Source organism: Mixophyes fleayi, chromosome 1 (genome assembly GCF_038048845.1).
Source record: "Mixophyes fleayi isolate aMixFle1 chromosome 1, aMixFle1.hap1, whole genome shotgun sequence".
In the NCBI taxonomy this organism is placed as follows: domain Eukaryota; kingdom Metazoa; phylum Chordata; class Amphibia; order Anura; family Limnodynastidae; genus Mixophyes; species Mixophyes fleayi.
Genome location: NC_134402.1, coordinates 132,645,328 through 132,661,864, shown reverse-complemented (window position 1 = coordinate 132,661,864; position 16,537 = coordinate 132,645,328). Strand labels below are relative to the sequence as shown.

At 36.7% G+C, this 16,537-nt stretch overlaps 1 protein-coding gene across 7 annotated transcripts in view; it reads left to right on the top strand.

Moving 5' to 3' along the window:
- The window catches only part of ALPK1 (alpha kinase 1), a 124,102-nt gene extending 108,201 nt beyond the window's left edge, over window positions 1–15,901 (top strand). For 6 of the 7 annotated variants that reach the window (XM_075200495.1, XM_075200491.1, XM_075200499.1 and 3 more), the window contains 6 exons: window positions 2,060–2,164; window positions 4,307–6,695; window positions 11,503–11,656; window positions 12,467–12,629; window positions 14,309–14,495; window positions 15,490–15,901. In XM_075200495.1, coding sequence (XP_075056596.1) covers window positions 2,060–2,164; window positions 4,307–6,695; window positions 11,503–11,656; window positions 12,467–12,629; window positions 14,309–14,495; window positions 15,490–15,758 — 3,267 coding nt within the window. In that variant the 3' untranslated portion in view covers window positions 15,759–15,901. The remainder of the gene's footprint in view (window positions 1–2,059; window positions 2,165–4,306; window positions 6,696–11,502; window positions 11,657–12,466; window positions 12,630–14,308; window positions 14,496–15,489) is intronic. The other variant, XM_075200509.1, reaches the window with a different exon arrangement.
- The last annotated feature ends 636 nt before the right edge of the window (window positions 15,902–16,537 follow it).

The following is a 16,537-nucleotide window of genomic DNA, read 5'->3' as shown; positions in this document are numbered from 1 at the left end:
CCTCCTGGGTCTTATTCTATGGAGCCCACTGTCGTTCAAAAAAGCTGAGAATTCTGCATTTTTATGTACAAGTTGGCTCACAGTAGTGATGCTGAGGGATTTTTCTTTGTCGTTCAAAAAGCGTTGGCTGGTGCGATCAGATACTAAAGTACCTTTACCGTGGAATTCAGCTTATAGCTTTTTTCCTATCATTCTCAGTATCCTACTGTTTAAACCAGGGGTCGATTTTCCTCTTACGGCCGTGTCCCGGGTGGTTGGCTACAGTCCCATGGACTTTAAACTTCTTAATAATAGTTGTATATATAACAGGAACATCAAGCTGCTTGGAGATGGTTTTAAAGCCTTCACCTTTATCATGCTTGTCTATAATTTGTTTTCTGATGTCCACAGACAACTATTTTCTTTGCTTTCTCTTGTCCTTGCTCAGTGATACCAAAGAGCAGAGTGACTACTAGAAGATTGAAGACATGTTTGATGCTAATTCAAGAAAGCAATTAGTTAGAAATATTACTATAATTCAATTATTTATAATTGTTTCTAAATGGTACCAACAAATCTGTCCAGTCAATTTTAGAATATTGTTTGCGAATAAGCAATAATTTATCTTTTCACTGCTTCTTTGCTTTGAATGTTAAATGGATATTATATTTTTGTGTGCCTGCTACTATCTCAATCTTGATGTGAGAATTCTATCTGCCTTGTCCACCTTCTCATAAAAGCTTGGTTTACCCATTTCGGACGCTTAGCAGTTTGTTTAGAGAGGAGGAGTTCAAGTTCAGATTTACTCTTGTTCAGAGCAGTAAGGCATTTTTTAATATAGTGCCAGCAAATTCTGTCGCGCTTTACAATTCGTAATAAACAATACTGGGTAGTTCAGACAGAGAGGTAAGAAGGCCCTGCCTCGCAAGCTTATAATCTATAGGAGTATGTTTAGGTTTAAGATTCTGCAATGTAATGGACAACACATTGATTTTAGGTTCTACTTTTTCTTACGGGTAGCCATATTGATCAGGGTCTCCTCAAGACTGCTTATTGGCCATCCAAAGGATGGACGGGGATATCATTAAGGTCAAAATATACCTTGATGAGAGTCTTAAGTTGGGCAACCATTTCATTGTTGTGTAGGAGTAAGTCGTTAAGATGCCAAGTTAGAGGACGGGGGCGAGTAATCAGATTAATCAAGTCAATAGAAATTGGTGCATGATTGGACCAGATTAGAGGATCAACCTGCTCTGATTTCAGGTTTAGATTTAGATTTCAAGTCATGGCTGAGCAGGATCATATCTATCCCGTAGTAAGATTTGTGGACAGGAGAGTAGAAGTGAGAGGTTTTTTAAATCTTCAGGAATCACAGAGGAGGTTGGGCGATCCCAGAAGCAGACTTATCCAGATAGATATTCAGGACAGCACTGAAATCCTGGGCCGCAATATTCCTTAAAGATTTGAATTTCAGTTGGATATAGGAGAATAGTCTTAATAATGGGGACATCTGTACATTTGTGAAAAATGTATTTGATGAAACAATCTTTTACATGATAATCTATTAAAAAGTATATTTTTAGGGTGTAAAATATCCTTTTTGTCTTCTATTTATTACTTTAAAAAGATTTTTTGGGTGTGCTATCTCTCAAAAGAAAGGCTCATTTCCTACTTTTAATATGGAGTTTTCTGTTTCAGTGGAAAATATATGTAATAAACATACATTTTATGTTTTATATAAAAGTGATGTTTTATCATGGCGTTACATAAACCAAATCCACGTTTTACTTATTGGTATAATAAGTAGGAGTGGCAGAAAATGATTACATAATGTTATAGAATATGTAAAAGAATCATATAGAAAAGATAAGACAAAATGCCCATATCTTCTCTTTTACAGCATAGCCCCCGTATAGTTTTCATATAAGCAATGCTATTTATAGTGAATGTTGCTTTATACTTAGCTTGTTTTTTATTTTTTATGTTACCACCTGTTATATAATACTATACATTTTCTAACATTTTTCTGCTACCAAGATGTTGTGCCGCTCTAACAATATTACTTTGTTTTTATTGACAGACTTTATTGGAAGAGTTTGAGCACAGATTACTGTCAGCAGCAGAAGCTTGTAAACTGGCTGCAACCTTCAGTCTGTATACACCCCTCTTTGTACTCACCAATTTGGTATCTATCCTTGACCTGGTTATGTGTTTCAATAAACAGTTTTATGTTACTTTTTTATAACTCTAAGTTGTGTCAATTGCACAAACCAATAGTTAGTTTATTTGCTTGTTCCTCTTTCTGAGTTTGAAAGGGATTTGTTATGTATGTATACTATAGGGGATTGTATGTGGTTTAAAGTTAATTATATTAGGGGAAGTGTTGCATATTTTAAAGCAGAGATCCCGAACACTTATGTAGCATGACATTTTTTTCAGTCTGTAAAAACCACCTTCTGCTTCTTTTTGGATGCCAACTAATGTAAAACAGTCAGAAGAAGCTATTCAGAGTAGTTTCCTGCTAATTCAAATGCATTAGGACTGAATTCTCAGAAATAAAAAAAAAACAAATAATACATTTGCAGGGGTCACTGCCCTCCTATTGCTATCGCCATTCAGTATGGCGGTAGCCATTGGTCAGTACAAGAAAAAATCTTTATTATTTAAATAAAGTATTGTTCCATTATTTAAATATATTATTTAAATATATTAAAAGAAAAACATTTTACAGTTCCACTGCGCATACGTGAACCATCAAGCCAATTAATACATGCGCATATGCTCCCACACTATCATGGCAAAGCAGTTTTATCTTTAAATTGCAGCGAGAGAAGAGATGTTGTATTGCTATGATAAGACCTAACAGCAGGATATAACTGGACTGTCCTATGGGGACTTCATATTTCAAAACCTGCTATTTTAATAAAGGTTCACTTTTAACACATTACAAATCATGGTATATATATATGTATGTGTGTGTGTATATATATATATATATATATATACATACATACATACATATTAATAAGGACACCAGGAAGTTGATAGTACACAGCTCAGTTGGTTCACTATTGTTCCTTTATTTTGTCAGATCAGCAGAACATATGACCTTTTCTCTTTTTCTGTAAAAGACAAACAAATTTGCAACCTTTCCACTCACTAACACAGTAACACTAGTCACTGACCCACTAGTTAGGCATCAGTCACCCGCCTCCAACAAATGCACACATTTAAATACCTAACTTCCATCCAAGCACAAGTCTTATCACCCAATAATCATAGGACTTCCACTCTACACTTTGTGTATGTCTGTGTAAGGCTGTCTCCCCACATTATACCCTGTCACTCACTCCTTTCACCCTGAACTGTCATGGGGAATGCACTCTTTGCCACAATATTATATATCTATATTCCTCCAGCAAGCATTTACATTTGGAATTTATTTCTAATTAAAATGTATTGCAGTTGAAGAAAACTCCTCTGTCTTGCTACTGTTTAGTGAAAACAAAATCGTACATACACTTGCGCTCCCGTTTTTGTCTATAAGGAAATCATATAAATGATCCCTTATTCATAGAGGGATATTCTCTCTCGATCACATCATCACGTGGAATGCATGAATACATAAAAAAACACAAATTGAAGAAAAACATGGCATAATAACGTTTGACACCAAATGAGAAAAGAGTCCACCACCACTGTATAATGTGAAATGGTTCTCAGTGAATGATGTTGAAACAGCCAATTCCAGCTATGCACCCGTGATTCTTCCTTATTTCTGCCCCTTTGGGTATATGCTTACATATGGAAGCTCCAAAAACGGGTGCGCAAGTGTATGTACCATTTTGTTTTCAGTATTTATGTATTATATGAATTTTTGTGGAAATTCTTAAGTACACACACAGCAGCATACCTTAGTGAAGCGCCTAATAAGATCAATTTTATATTACATAATGCTACTGTTTAGGTTAACCTTTTATAGTTACTGCCATCTACGTAGTTACCACCCGTCATATTCTCATAACAAATGTGCTTTAAATATTGTATGTCACTTTCTTTGTAATATTGTCCTCCCTATTCCAAAAATTCCATTTATGGAAAACACATATCTTGTTTTCAATTAAAAAATCTGATACTTATCTTTTATTACCACATTTCAAATGTAAGAAACCTTTGTCTTGATACAGTTGAAGTATGCCCCTTGTGTTCTGAAATGGAAATGGGACTCAAAATGGGATCTTTACCCTGGATCAACTAATGTTAAATTGGCCATTGTGAAGATCGATGATTAGTAACATGTTATTTTGTGTTTTTGTTCATTCTCCAGAACATCCGTGGCACATGTTTGTTATCATATAGCTTGTCAAAAGACTGTCCAGTGGATAAGAGATCTTACTATCTTTCTGAAGCTAAAGAATCATTTGAGATTGGCCTCCTTACCAAGAAAAGAGGAGACCACGTGACAAGTAAGCAGGAGCTTTACAGCTTTGTCAAGGCAGCCTTTTGTCTTGCAAATGTGCACAAGTGGCTTAACAGTGAGGCTGCCGAAAATGAAGATGTGAATGAGATTTATAGCAAAGCCATGGAGAAACTGGCAAATTATAATACGTTACCAGACAAACTTGACAAAGGAGACCTGGCCAATTATATTATGTCTCTTGTAAGCTCCATTAAAGAACTTCTTCAAGTGCAGCCATTCCAAAACTCAGATGACCGTTCTTATGTGCCCGGCAGCTACAGAGATTGCGTGAAAAAAAATGTTTTTGTCGGAAAAATCAGTTTTAATAAATTGCTGGACATGTATTCTCAGCATCACAACTCTGTGTGTGAAGTGTTTGATAGGAACTGCAGGAACCATGTCACAATGGACATTGGAGTAAAATCGGGAGCTTGTATCACCGCATTGAAGACTATTGATACTATCAGTACAGTAGACAACACACCGATTGAAACAGATGGTGATCGATCAAGTGAGAAATCAGCCAGGAGAAGAAAGTTTGTACGTTCCGATGCAGTGAGCCACTCTGTTGATGAGGACAGTAGAAAAAATTTAAGGTCACTTAGCAGTCACAGCTCCAGCTTGTCAAATGCCTCTTTTAGCTGGGAATGTATTCCTGAACATAATGAAAGTGAGCCTCACATAAGCAATGAAGACAGTAGTAAAGTACAGAGTCCTCCCTCTTTAGTTAACATAGGTGAGATTGTCTGTTCAGAAACAAATGATGTTATTGAAATACCTATGCAGAGTCTCTCTGTTCAAGAAGGCAAGATCTCTGATCACCAATTGAACTATCCTCCATTTATTAAGAAACCAACTGAAGAACTCTTGTCAAATGATTCAAGCCATTCATATTCTGTTTTTGGGAATACTGTAAGTAAACCTTCAGAAATATCAGCTACAGGTAACTTGGTGTCTACTGTGTCCTGTGATATGGAGACAAATCACTGTTCAGATTATGAATCTTTTGTGGTTGTTGACCCTTTTGTCGAGACAGAATGTACCACTGACAATAAACCAAGTACAGAATCAGGAAAACCACATGCTTTTAATGGTGATTTTATTAGAAGTTATGGAAATGATTTAGAAGGTGAAACAGTTGATAGTATAGATGATGCACCCCTTGTAGTACATGAGAAAATGCCAATACCCCCAGGTTTATCAGGTGGCATTGCAGGACAAAGGTTACTGCATGAAATTGACGTAGAAGGTGAAACCAAAGATACTACAGATGATGTAGACAGCGAAGAACATAGGAGTATGATGATACATCCAGATCCATCTGCTGATATTGCAGTACAAAGGTTAGTGTATGGAATTGACGTAGAAGGTGAAACCAAAGATACTACAGATGATGTAAACAGCGAAGAACATGGGAGTATAATGATATGTCCAGATCCATCTGTTGATATTGCAGGACAAAGGTTATTGTATGGAATTGACGTAGAAGGTGAAACCAAAGATACTACAGATGATGTAAACAGCGAAGAACATGGGAGTATAATGATACGTCCAGATCCATCTGTTGATATTGCAGGACAAAGGTTATTGTATGGAATTGACGTAGAAGGTGAAACCAAAGATACCACAGATGATGTAGACAGCAAAGAACATGGGCATATGATGATAAATCCTGGTCCATCTGCTAATGTTGCAGGACTTATTGAAATTCCTCAGTCTACACATCCAGCTCCATCCACACCTGCGATCAGCCATAATACTTCTGGCTCCTATTCTGAAGGCAAGTCATTTGACAGTGTGGAAAAGCAGTTCCTTAACCAACAATGGTCTGTTGACAGTTCAACTGGCAAAAGTTCTCTAGAAAAGCAAAACAGAAGGGCAAATTCATTAACTTCTTCTGGAAATAGCAAGGCAATGGCAGGGAGCATTGATGAGCCATGTGAAAGCACAGAAGAAGGAGAGGATAAATGGAGTCTGGGCTTGAGTAGCAGCAGTGGATCCAGCTCGTGGAGCAAAATAAGTCAATTTTCAAGAAGTCTTAGTCTTTCTGGATCACATTCAAACTCAAATTCACTAAATTCAAGTGTGAACTCCTTTGTTATTCTACAAGCTGGAAGTACAGAGCAGATACGCCAAGCTTGTTCACTAGATGTCACCGATTATGAAAAACTTCTTACAGGTGTAAGTCATGAATGGCTCTTGAACAGACTGAAAGATACAGGAGTATTTAGCTTCGAGCTTTCACATAAAACATACAGTAAGTTTATATTTGTATATGATGTAATATGATATTTTTATGTTTACATGATATTAGTTAATCATCTTAAAATTGTGTAGTATGCATGTGTATTTATATTTCTGCACATTTTACTGCAAAATAATTATATTTTTACAGTTTTGTATATATAACTTCCAAACGTTTTAATGTTTTTCCAATGATGCCTCCAAGTGTACTGTTATGTTTTATAGAGCATTTATCTTGTGAAACGTGATTGTCCGTTTTTGTTTTAAAGTTTTACAGGCAGAGACTGCTGTTTTTTTGTTGCATATATAAAGTTGTCTGACTACATACATAACTCACAGAAGTTATTTTGTCATTTGGTGAGTTGCAGGATACAACTTTTTTCAAGTTAAATTTACTATAATCTAATCCTTAGTACTCTACAACATTTTTAAAAGGAACCCCTTTTATCTTATATTTACATTTTAAAAAGTAACAGCTGCTTTCAGTATTTTCTGGATAACTATTGAAAAGACAAATTTTGCAGTGTCAAGACCCCTGGGTAGAAATACATTAATGATTATCTGCAATTGTCCAGCCAGGATCACTGCCCTTTAGTAGCCATGTACGCAGTGAAAAGTTACAAATTGAGAAATGCTACCTGTTTAAAAAATATATATTTTAAAAAATCTACATCTGTACCTTGGGTTACTAATTAAATATTGTAAACGGACCTCTCAAATTTCAAAATTTTGGAGACATTTATTTGTGTGGAAAGCCAATATTTGTGTTTGTGTTGAGCATACCAGAAAGGACAAAATCTACAGCCTGCAGGGTTTAAGTTGTTTTTGGGAGAACAGACATCTAGGGCATGTCTGCAATGGTGGTACCTTAACCTCTCAGTGTTCTGTGGTCCAGTATACAAGTGGGTGTTAGATTATGTTTCTTTGTTTGCTTTGGTTTAATTTTTAAATAAGTGTTTTATATTTATATAAAATATATCTAAAACGTGTTGTAAATTTATGTAAAATATATATATAAAATTTGCGAAAAAGTGAAAAAGGCACATTTGTTGATGAATGCAAACAAAACGGAGTTAGAGCCAATCTGAAGAAAGTTCAAGGCTAGGAAAGAAACATTGCATAACATGAAGCGCAGGGGGAAATGTATATGTGCTAGGGATGTGCACCGGCCACTTTTGGTGTCTCGTGTTTTGGATTCGGATTTGCTTGAGGTTTTGGGTTCGGATTTGTTTCGCAAAACACCTGACGAAAGGTTTTGGTTCGGATTTAAGGTTTTGGATTCGGATTTATTTTGAAAAAAACATAAAAAGTGTTAAAATCAAGTTTTTTGGTTTATTTTCACTCCTACGCTATTATTAACCTCAATAACATTCAATAACAATCATTTCCACTAATTCCCAGTCTATTCTGAACACCTCACAATATTGTTTTTAGTCCAACTGGACTTATACTGCTGAATCAGTGAACTTTGTAATATAGCAGTACCAATGGACTTATACTGCAGAATCAGTGAACTTTGTAATATTGCAGTACCAATGGGCTTATACTGCAGGATTGTTTTTGGATATTTTTTTTATATTTCTTTTTTTTATAATTATTTTTTTAATTTTTTTTATAACTTGGGAATAATGGGGAAATAACAATGCCCTTAGAAGGTCACGACACAGCACAGCACAGTATAGCACAGCACGAGATATAGCAGGACAGAGGACCACCTAACACACCCTCCCTCTACCCTGATCAATGCCCGAGTGAAGATGGCGGCGGCTAGCGGGGAATTTATAGAATACGAGTATCGCGAGATCCGACAGCGGGATATCAGAGCCTCGGTTTCAGTTTTGCAATTGGCGGGAATACCCGGATCTGTCTCGGATCGGCAACGTTCGGGTGGGCTCGGATTTCAGATATCCGAGCCCGCTCATCTCTAATATGTGCACAGTATTCATCAGTCTCCAAGTCTCTCCAAAGAAGTTATATATTGGTAAACTCTAACACACACGTACACAAATTTACCCCTCAAAGTTCCACTATTTTGTATTTTACTAAATATATTTTGAGATCACCCCTGAGCTCTGCAATCTGCTCTGAGAGTTTGACGGCAGAGAACAATATTAAAAGTCATTGTACTTATTATAACATTGCACAGTTAAATGTACAGCAGTGAGGTCCAAGAAATCATTACTAAATTTACTCACAAATAGATCATGTGAAGTGTTGCAGATTATGCCTCTGTGTTCAAGCATCAGCAAACCGGGAAAGATTGTTGGAAAACTTTACTGTGACCAATACAGGTATAAAATCACAAGAACATGGAGAATTTTAGTACAAGAGATGGAAAAGAGTACAGTATCGCAAAAAAGAGAAACTACAGTGACAACTTAAGATATAGTGCCACCTACTGTCTCTCCAATATAGTTACTTAAGTAATACTTAGCATGTAGCTTTTGTTACACTCAATTTTACTAACATTTTAGCTTATCGCTGCATTTAAACACAGTAACGTACACAAAAATGGAACAAATAGGATTCCGAAAACACAACAGAGTGCAATACAACACCAATAATTATGGAAACATACCCATTGCCACAATGTTAATACGCATGTAAAGTATATTTAAAAAGTAAGCAAAAGGCTTTAACGATTGACGATGCCCCCTAGCTTGCAAAATAGACCTTGCGTCTTTCAAAATTTCATTCTCCGCTACGTGTTCCATAGGTGTTTTACGTGTTTTATTTTGCCAAGCAGTACCCTAAGGATTATTTGTCTTCTTCAAGAAAGAAGAAAAGAACATTTTTTTACAGCTATCTGTGGGATGATTTTTTTTGCCATGGGTATGCTGGTGCTTGTAGTCATAGCCCCAGAGCTGGGACAAGAGATTCAGCATAAAAACAGGTTACTCTGATGGCCGTAGAGCTTGATTTGGACATGGCTGCATGTGAACAAGTTTGGCGCCCCTACTGTAAATTGCCTACAACAAAACTCCCCTTCCCCGCCTAGGTCACTCCCCGAACATGGACACTATACAGTCATGGCCAAAAGTTTTGAGACTGACGCAAATATTGGTTTTCACAGTTTGCTGCTTCAGTGTTTTTAGACATTTTGTCAGATGTTGCTATGGTATACTGAAGTAAAATGACAAGCATGTCATAAGTGTCAAAGGCTTTTATTGACGATTACATAAAAGTTTATGCAAAGAGTCAATATTTGCAGTGTTGACCCTTCTTTTTGAATACCTCTGCAATTCGCCCTGGCATGTTGTCAATCAAGTTCTGGGCCACATACTGACTGATGGCCACCTATTCTTACCTAATCAATGCTTGGAGTTTGTCAAAATATGTGGGTTTTTGTTTGTCTACCAACCTCTTGAGGATTGACCACAAGTTCTCAATGGGATTAATGTCTGTGGAGTTTCATGGCCATGGACCCAAAATTGCGATGTTTTGATCCCCGAGCCACTTGGTTATCACTTTTGCATCTCTCCAGGCACAGACGGGTGTAAGTACCAGGAAGAAAAAGCCCGCATAGGAGCATATGCATGTGCCTACTTTCTGGACGTGGAAAGAGCAATTTCACAAAAGATATACTACTCAAATTGGCGTATGATGCATTCTGAATCAGCCCTATAATTCTAACTGTTAGAAGTGGATAGTATTCTACTGCCAAATTCTTCGTCCTCCCGGTCCTTATCCCATATCCCTTCGGCCTCCCATCAAGCACCATCTTAGCAAGCATTACATCTACCTCAAGGGGTACATGTCATGTTTTATCAACAACTCTGTGAAATGATTCACCATAACCTGTAAACCTTGGGATACCCACCATCACCTGAGACTAACATTCTCAACGTAACAGCACATGTAAGCCCATTGTGTGTTTTATACTCTGGTATTGGTGGCCTTTCCTGGATCACTCACTTATCCACCCCGTCTTTTATGTTTTCCACCTTTTTATCGTTAATTCCCTCACACCCTGTTTCCCAGTCTTCTCATACTTTCCCCCTGTTAGAGCAAACACTCGATCATTAATCTACACCACACCTTCATATGCACTAAATATATTAATTGTTTCAGTGTATGTATTATACTGCATTTATTATCAATTTCAATAAATATATATATAAAAAAATGTGGGGTTCTATGTGACCCCCTTTGCCCAGGGGAGTATTAAATTCAGTGCACTCGTGCTAATCTCTTTGCACATCAGAGCTGCAAAGTTTAGATGAAACTGGGAGTGTGCTGTCTATGCTGGCAGACCAACTCGGTTACCTAGTTGAGTTATCAGACTGCACTATTCTCGCTATTAGGCCAACGTGCTCTATACATCATGACTCTTCGGCTTTGCAAGCTGGAGGAAGTGAGTCTAGGAGACCGTATAGTGCATAAAGAGCATATTGGAATTAATGCTCTCTCACAGGCAAATGGGCTCACGGAGAAGCCCTGTTTCTGTGGGTGGATTGCTGCTAAATACAGTATGAAGCACTATGTAGGTGACAGGTCCTCGCTGAATACATATTGCCAAACTGATAATAAAATCATATGTATATATATGGTATTAATTTCTGCTGACATTTGATACAAATTCACCTTATACATCGTAATTGAATTCTCCTCCAAACAAGCAGATTTGATAAGCATGGCTTTAGTAACTGCTTTAAGGGAAGTAGCATTTAACAACAATTATTTGATAATTAATGGATTTGTGTGTATTATATTAATGTATGTTATAAAATAACATGGCTGCCAGATGATACTTTTCATGTGACTATTGTGCCAGACATGCATGCTCTATCTGAATTGTCACATCTGTGCATTGTATGTAGATGCTCTGCTTCTGAAATTTTCCAAACAATCAGAGCTTTGGACTGCCCAGGAAACAGTTGTGCACTTTGGGGAGGATGTGGATGTTAAAAATGAGGGGAAACAAAGAAAAGCTTTCTGGATCTACTTTCTGCACCAGGATGAGACTCTGGGAAGGTATTTTCTACTCCGACTTTTTATTTGCTAATAAAACATCTGAATACCGTTTCCAAGAACATTTTACAATCGATAGCTTACAGTTATTTGCACATAGTACATGATGCACTTGATGCAAACATAGTGAACTGTATCCCAGAAGATCACATCAACCATTGAACATACTCTATTATTATTTAGCCACTCCACAATCTCAACATATTAACAGATATTGAGAGTTTTTTACAGTACGGATCTGATTTGTTAAGGAAAGTAAAGCAAAAAAATAAGTAACTTTGCACCTTGGCAAAACCATGCTGCATTGAAGGGGGAGGTAAATTTAAAATGTGGAGACAGATTTATAGTTAGGATAGGGCATGCCCTAGATCACCTTTGAATTTCAGTGTAAAAATAATGTTATCAAGTATGTGTGTGCTACATGAAAAAACAGCCAGTATTTAACTTATGTGCAAAAAATTAAACTAATTTGCACCCCTTGCATTGTACCATGGTTTGACCAAGAGAAAATGTAATCCTAATTTTGCTTTACTTTCCTTAATGAATCAGGTCCTACATGTTTCAACTATGGTGAATGTGATACTGTAGAATTAGTATATCAGTATGTCTAACCTCTCTATGGGCTAGATTTACTAAGCTGCGGGTTTGAAAAAGTGGGGATGTTGCCTATAGCAACCAATCAGATTCTAGCTGTCATTTTGTAGAAGGTACTAAATAAATGAAACCTAGAATCTGATTGGTTGCTATAGGCAACATCCCCACTTTTTCAAACTTGCCGTTTAGTAAATATACCCCTATGTGTTCCTTTTGTAGGTATGTTGGGAAAGCATACAAAAAGCACAAGGAGCTGCTGTACCATTTCATTGACGTTGAACGTCAGATGACTGCTCAATATTACGTGACAGAATTCAACAAAAGACTGTATGAGTTGAATATACCCACTCAGATATTTTACATCCCCTCTGCTGTTCTTTTGGTAAGTGTCACAGTAAGCAAGGGATATAACTCACCCTTTGTAGACAATCTGTATAGTACGCTATAGAGAATGCAACAAGGCATAATGGGTGGATATGGTGTGACAGAGCAGAATATAATGGCAAATGGTACAAATTGTTTTGATCAGTTTATTAGAGGTGGTGGCATCTCTGCCATGCAGCAGGAATTTATTTTTATTTTATGCTGGGTGGTATGTATAATCTTGGTGTTTGGTGACAGTGTGGTGTGGTTTAGTCCGGTCTCCCACCACACTCAGTAAGTGAAAGAGAAAGTGCACAGAAAGTGATGATCCTGCATTCTGGCTGTGTCAGGAGATGGTCAGAAAGAATGTATATTATTCAGTAAATCTAAAGTGAGTGTAGGTGGGAAGGCACTTGAAGCAGCTTTCGGGGTTGAAATGCCCCTGACTGTTGGCAATAAATGATCTGGGTCTAATAGTGTAGTAGTCCACTAGGTGGCGTATAGGTAGTTATGTTACTAACAGCTGCACTGCATATTCGTTAATTAAAATTAGTATTCACATTCAGTGAGAAAGTATTTTGCAAGCAATGTGCTGAACTTTCAGATGTTAGGAATGGGATTGTAGCCTCTAAATTAGCTGTGCTTGATTTGATTTTCCGCAATACTATATGTTGCAAGCCCAAACTTTCTTCCAGTAGAATTCCTGAGCTAAAAATCAACCTGATAGTGCTTACTTTCACATATATAACATTAGGCAGGTAATTTCTGGATAGCATAAGCTAAACAATAATGGTGTGGTACTGATATACGGCACTAATATGCCCGAAACACTTTAGACCGGCTAAATAATAAGGAGGATAAAAGCGATAAGGTGAAAATATCCACTTACCATATAATAGACTTGCAGTGTATCCGGCAGTTTTAATAACCTCCACATGTTAAAAGCGACGTTACCGAATATCTACAATCAGAAGTGACGTCACTTGTAATAGCCTGACTGAAAACAGCGCTTTTAAAGCAGCAGTGGCTGGACTGACTGCCTGTATAATGTAAAGCAGGCAGTGGGTCTGGCCATTGCCGCTTTAAAAGCTGCGTTTTCAGTCAGACTATTACAAGTGACGTCACTTCTGACTGTAGATATGCCAGATATACTAAAAGTCTATTATATGGCAATTGGATATTTTCACCTTATTGCTTTTATCCTCATCGTTATTATTAAGCCAGTCTAAAGTGTGTCGGGCATATCAATGCCGTTGAAGTGACTACCACCGAATAATAATAATATAATATCATTTAACTATAATGCATTAAAAATGCTACTCTGGAAAGATAACACTAATTTGCATATTTTCATCTACTAATATAATAGCTGACATTTTGCTTGCCCTTTCATAGACACCAATATAATAATGTCAGTTTGTGGGAAATTTATTTGTTAATATTTCCAGCAATACCAGTAGTGACTGGTAGACCAAAGTGCTGGCATCAGGGTAAATAGCTACTTATTGCAATACCACACACTTGAAGTAATAGCATATTACCATATAGTTATTGTGATTTTTCAGTATAAGGGACTTGAAGGCAGTTTATCAGTTGTGTATCCCACAAATGTAGGATTTTAAAATATAGCTATTTTTTAGATACAAATCTGACTGTATGTCTAATGTGTTTTTATTGTCACTTATTCTACTGCTTCAGATTACGGAAGACAGAAGCATTAAGGGATGTGTGAGTGTGGAGCCTTACATACTCGGAGAGTTTGTAAAACTTACCAATAACACCAAAACAGTGAGAATGCAGTATGAAGCTACTAAGTACGGGTTGGCTTTTGGACATTTTGCATACGAATTTTCAAATTTCTCCGATATTGTGGTGGATTTACAGGGTAAGTTATGAAACTTTTATGTTTGTATTTTCTGGTCCAACATATACAGATTATGCATGTAGATAGTGTTTTAGCATTATATAGTAGAAACTGCCCACGTCAATTTCACAGGGCCCCTTACTCCAGAACGTTACAGTATTCAGTGTGAGCTTCACATTTTTATTAATTTTAGAGGAGTAATATGGTTTTATTTTTAACTAGGATCAAAACTATTTAGAACTTATATTATGGCCTGTATAGGTGTGACAGGGTAGGTGTATGGAGGTCATGCTTTTAGCAAACAGAGCTTGCTATTTTACAAACACTTCTCAGGCAAACAGGGCACAGAAATATGCCATTTTTCATACATACAAAATACAAAATTCACAAAAAATAAATAATAAGTACTTTTTCATTGGAACAGGAGTGCTTGCCAAACCAACCTTTACTTTATGAAGTCTGTAAATGTGCTTAATTGTGTCTCACCTAACAAGGAGTACATCCACATCCCAGTTTTTGGAACTGCCCCTGTAAAACTGCTGTGTCTTTCTTACTTGTGTAACTGTTGTGTGTTTGAAGGTTACCATTACATTTTTCAAAGTGCTTAGAAATGTGCTTACTAATAAAGTGGGCCTGGAATGTGCAAATAGCATCCCATTGAAAGCTGATGTCTGGTTTCCACCTCCTGCATGTGAAAAGTCCTTCTGTGAGGAGAGAAATGCTCTGCTGCCAACCACTAAACAGGGAACAGCCCTCCTAAATGTATCTTCCTCCCCTCTTTGAGGCTTATGTAAATAATGTTGTGCAACAGAAAAAGTAATTTTGTTGGATTGTGGTCTGCAAATTCAGGTATCTCTCTGTAAAAATGTGTGCCTTCTAGTAAAAATACATACGATTCACAAAACAGCATTTGAGCTGCAGACCCCTGTTTTGCACGTAAATAAATAACCCTTACTGCCAAACAACAATCCTTAGATAATGTCCCTAAATGATACAAATTCATTTACTTTTACAGGTTGGGTGACGGGAAGTGATAAAGGAGAAGCACTTATTTACCTCACTGATCCACAGATCCATTCAGTTAGAGATACACCAGGAGCCACCTGTCTAAATTTTGGAAATGATGGGATATACATGTTCTTCAGTCTTCAACATAAAGAGTGCAATGAAATTTGCCACAGTCTTTCTCTAACCCGGCCTAACATAAAAGAGCTAGAAAAGTCTAGTAAAACAAGAACAAGTAAAGGCCGTCGACAGCATTTTAAGAACTCCAAAGGTACATGATCATCAAAGACTACTACACCTCCATTGTTGTCCAATTCAGTACAGATTATGAGGAAATATGCCTTTTTTTAAGAAGCTTACTTACTATTTGGAATAAAAACTATTGTTTGCCTGTTAAAACCAATAAACTTTATGAATACCTATAGAGAAAGGGGTTATAGCAAATACTGCTTTTGCCGTGGCATTAATATGGACATGGATGCCAGTCAGTCGCTACTGAGTTTTTATTTTTGCTTGTTTTTTAAATTTATTCTCTATATATTATATTTAATCTCTGAAAAGATATTCTAAAAAGATATCCTATTTATAACAGTTATTAGTACTATATTTTTCTATAAATGATTACAGCGGTTTTGTGGTATAATGAGGACTAGTCTGTGACCTTCTAAAAGAAAAGTTCAAAATAGAACAATTTTTTTAAGGAAGTGCAGATGTTCAGAAAGCAATGGGTCAAAATAAATCTAGTTTGGGGGGAAATATTGCTGGTTTCTAAATATTATATGCTCTGCAAAATATAGCCATAGATGTCTATTATGAAGTTTTGGAAATGTTCATATAATTTGCAGATTTTTAGAGAGGTTATTAAACTAGTAACCCAATGGCTCCCAAACGTAGTTGTTTGTGACACACATGCCATTTCTGGAACACAGAAATCTCAAAATCATTTTCGCAATCAAGAACGGTTTATTGATTTTTCAAAAGATAATGGGCTAGATTTACTAAACTGCGGGTTTGGAAAAGTGGAGATGTTGCCTATAGCAACCAATCAGAGTCTAGTT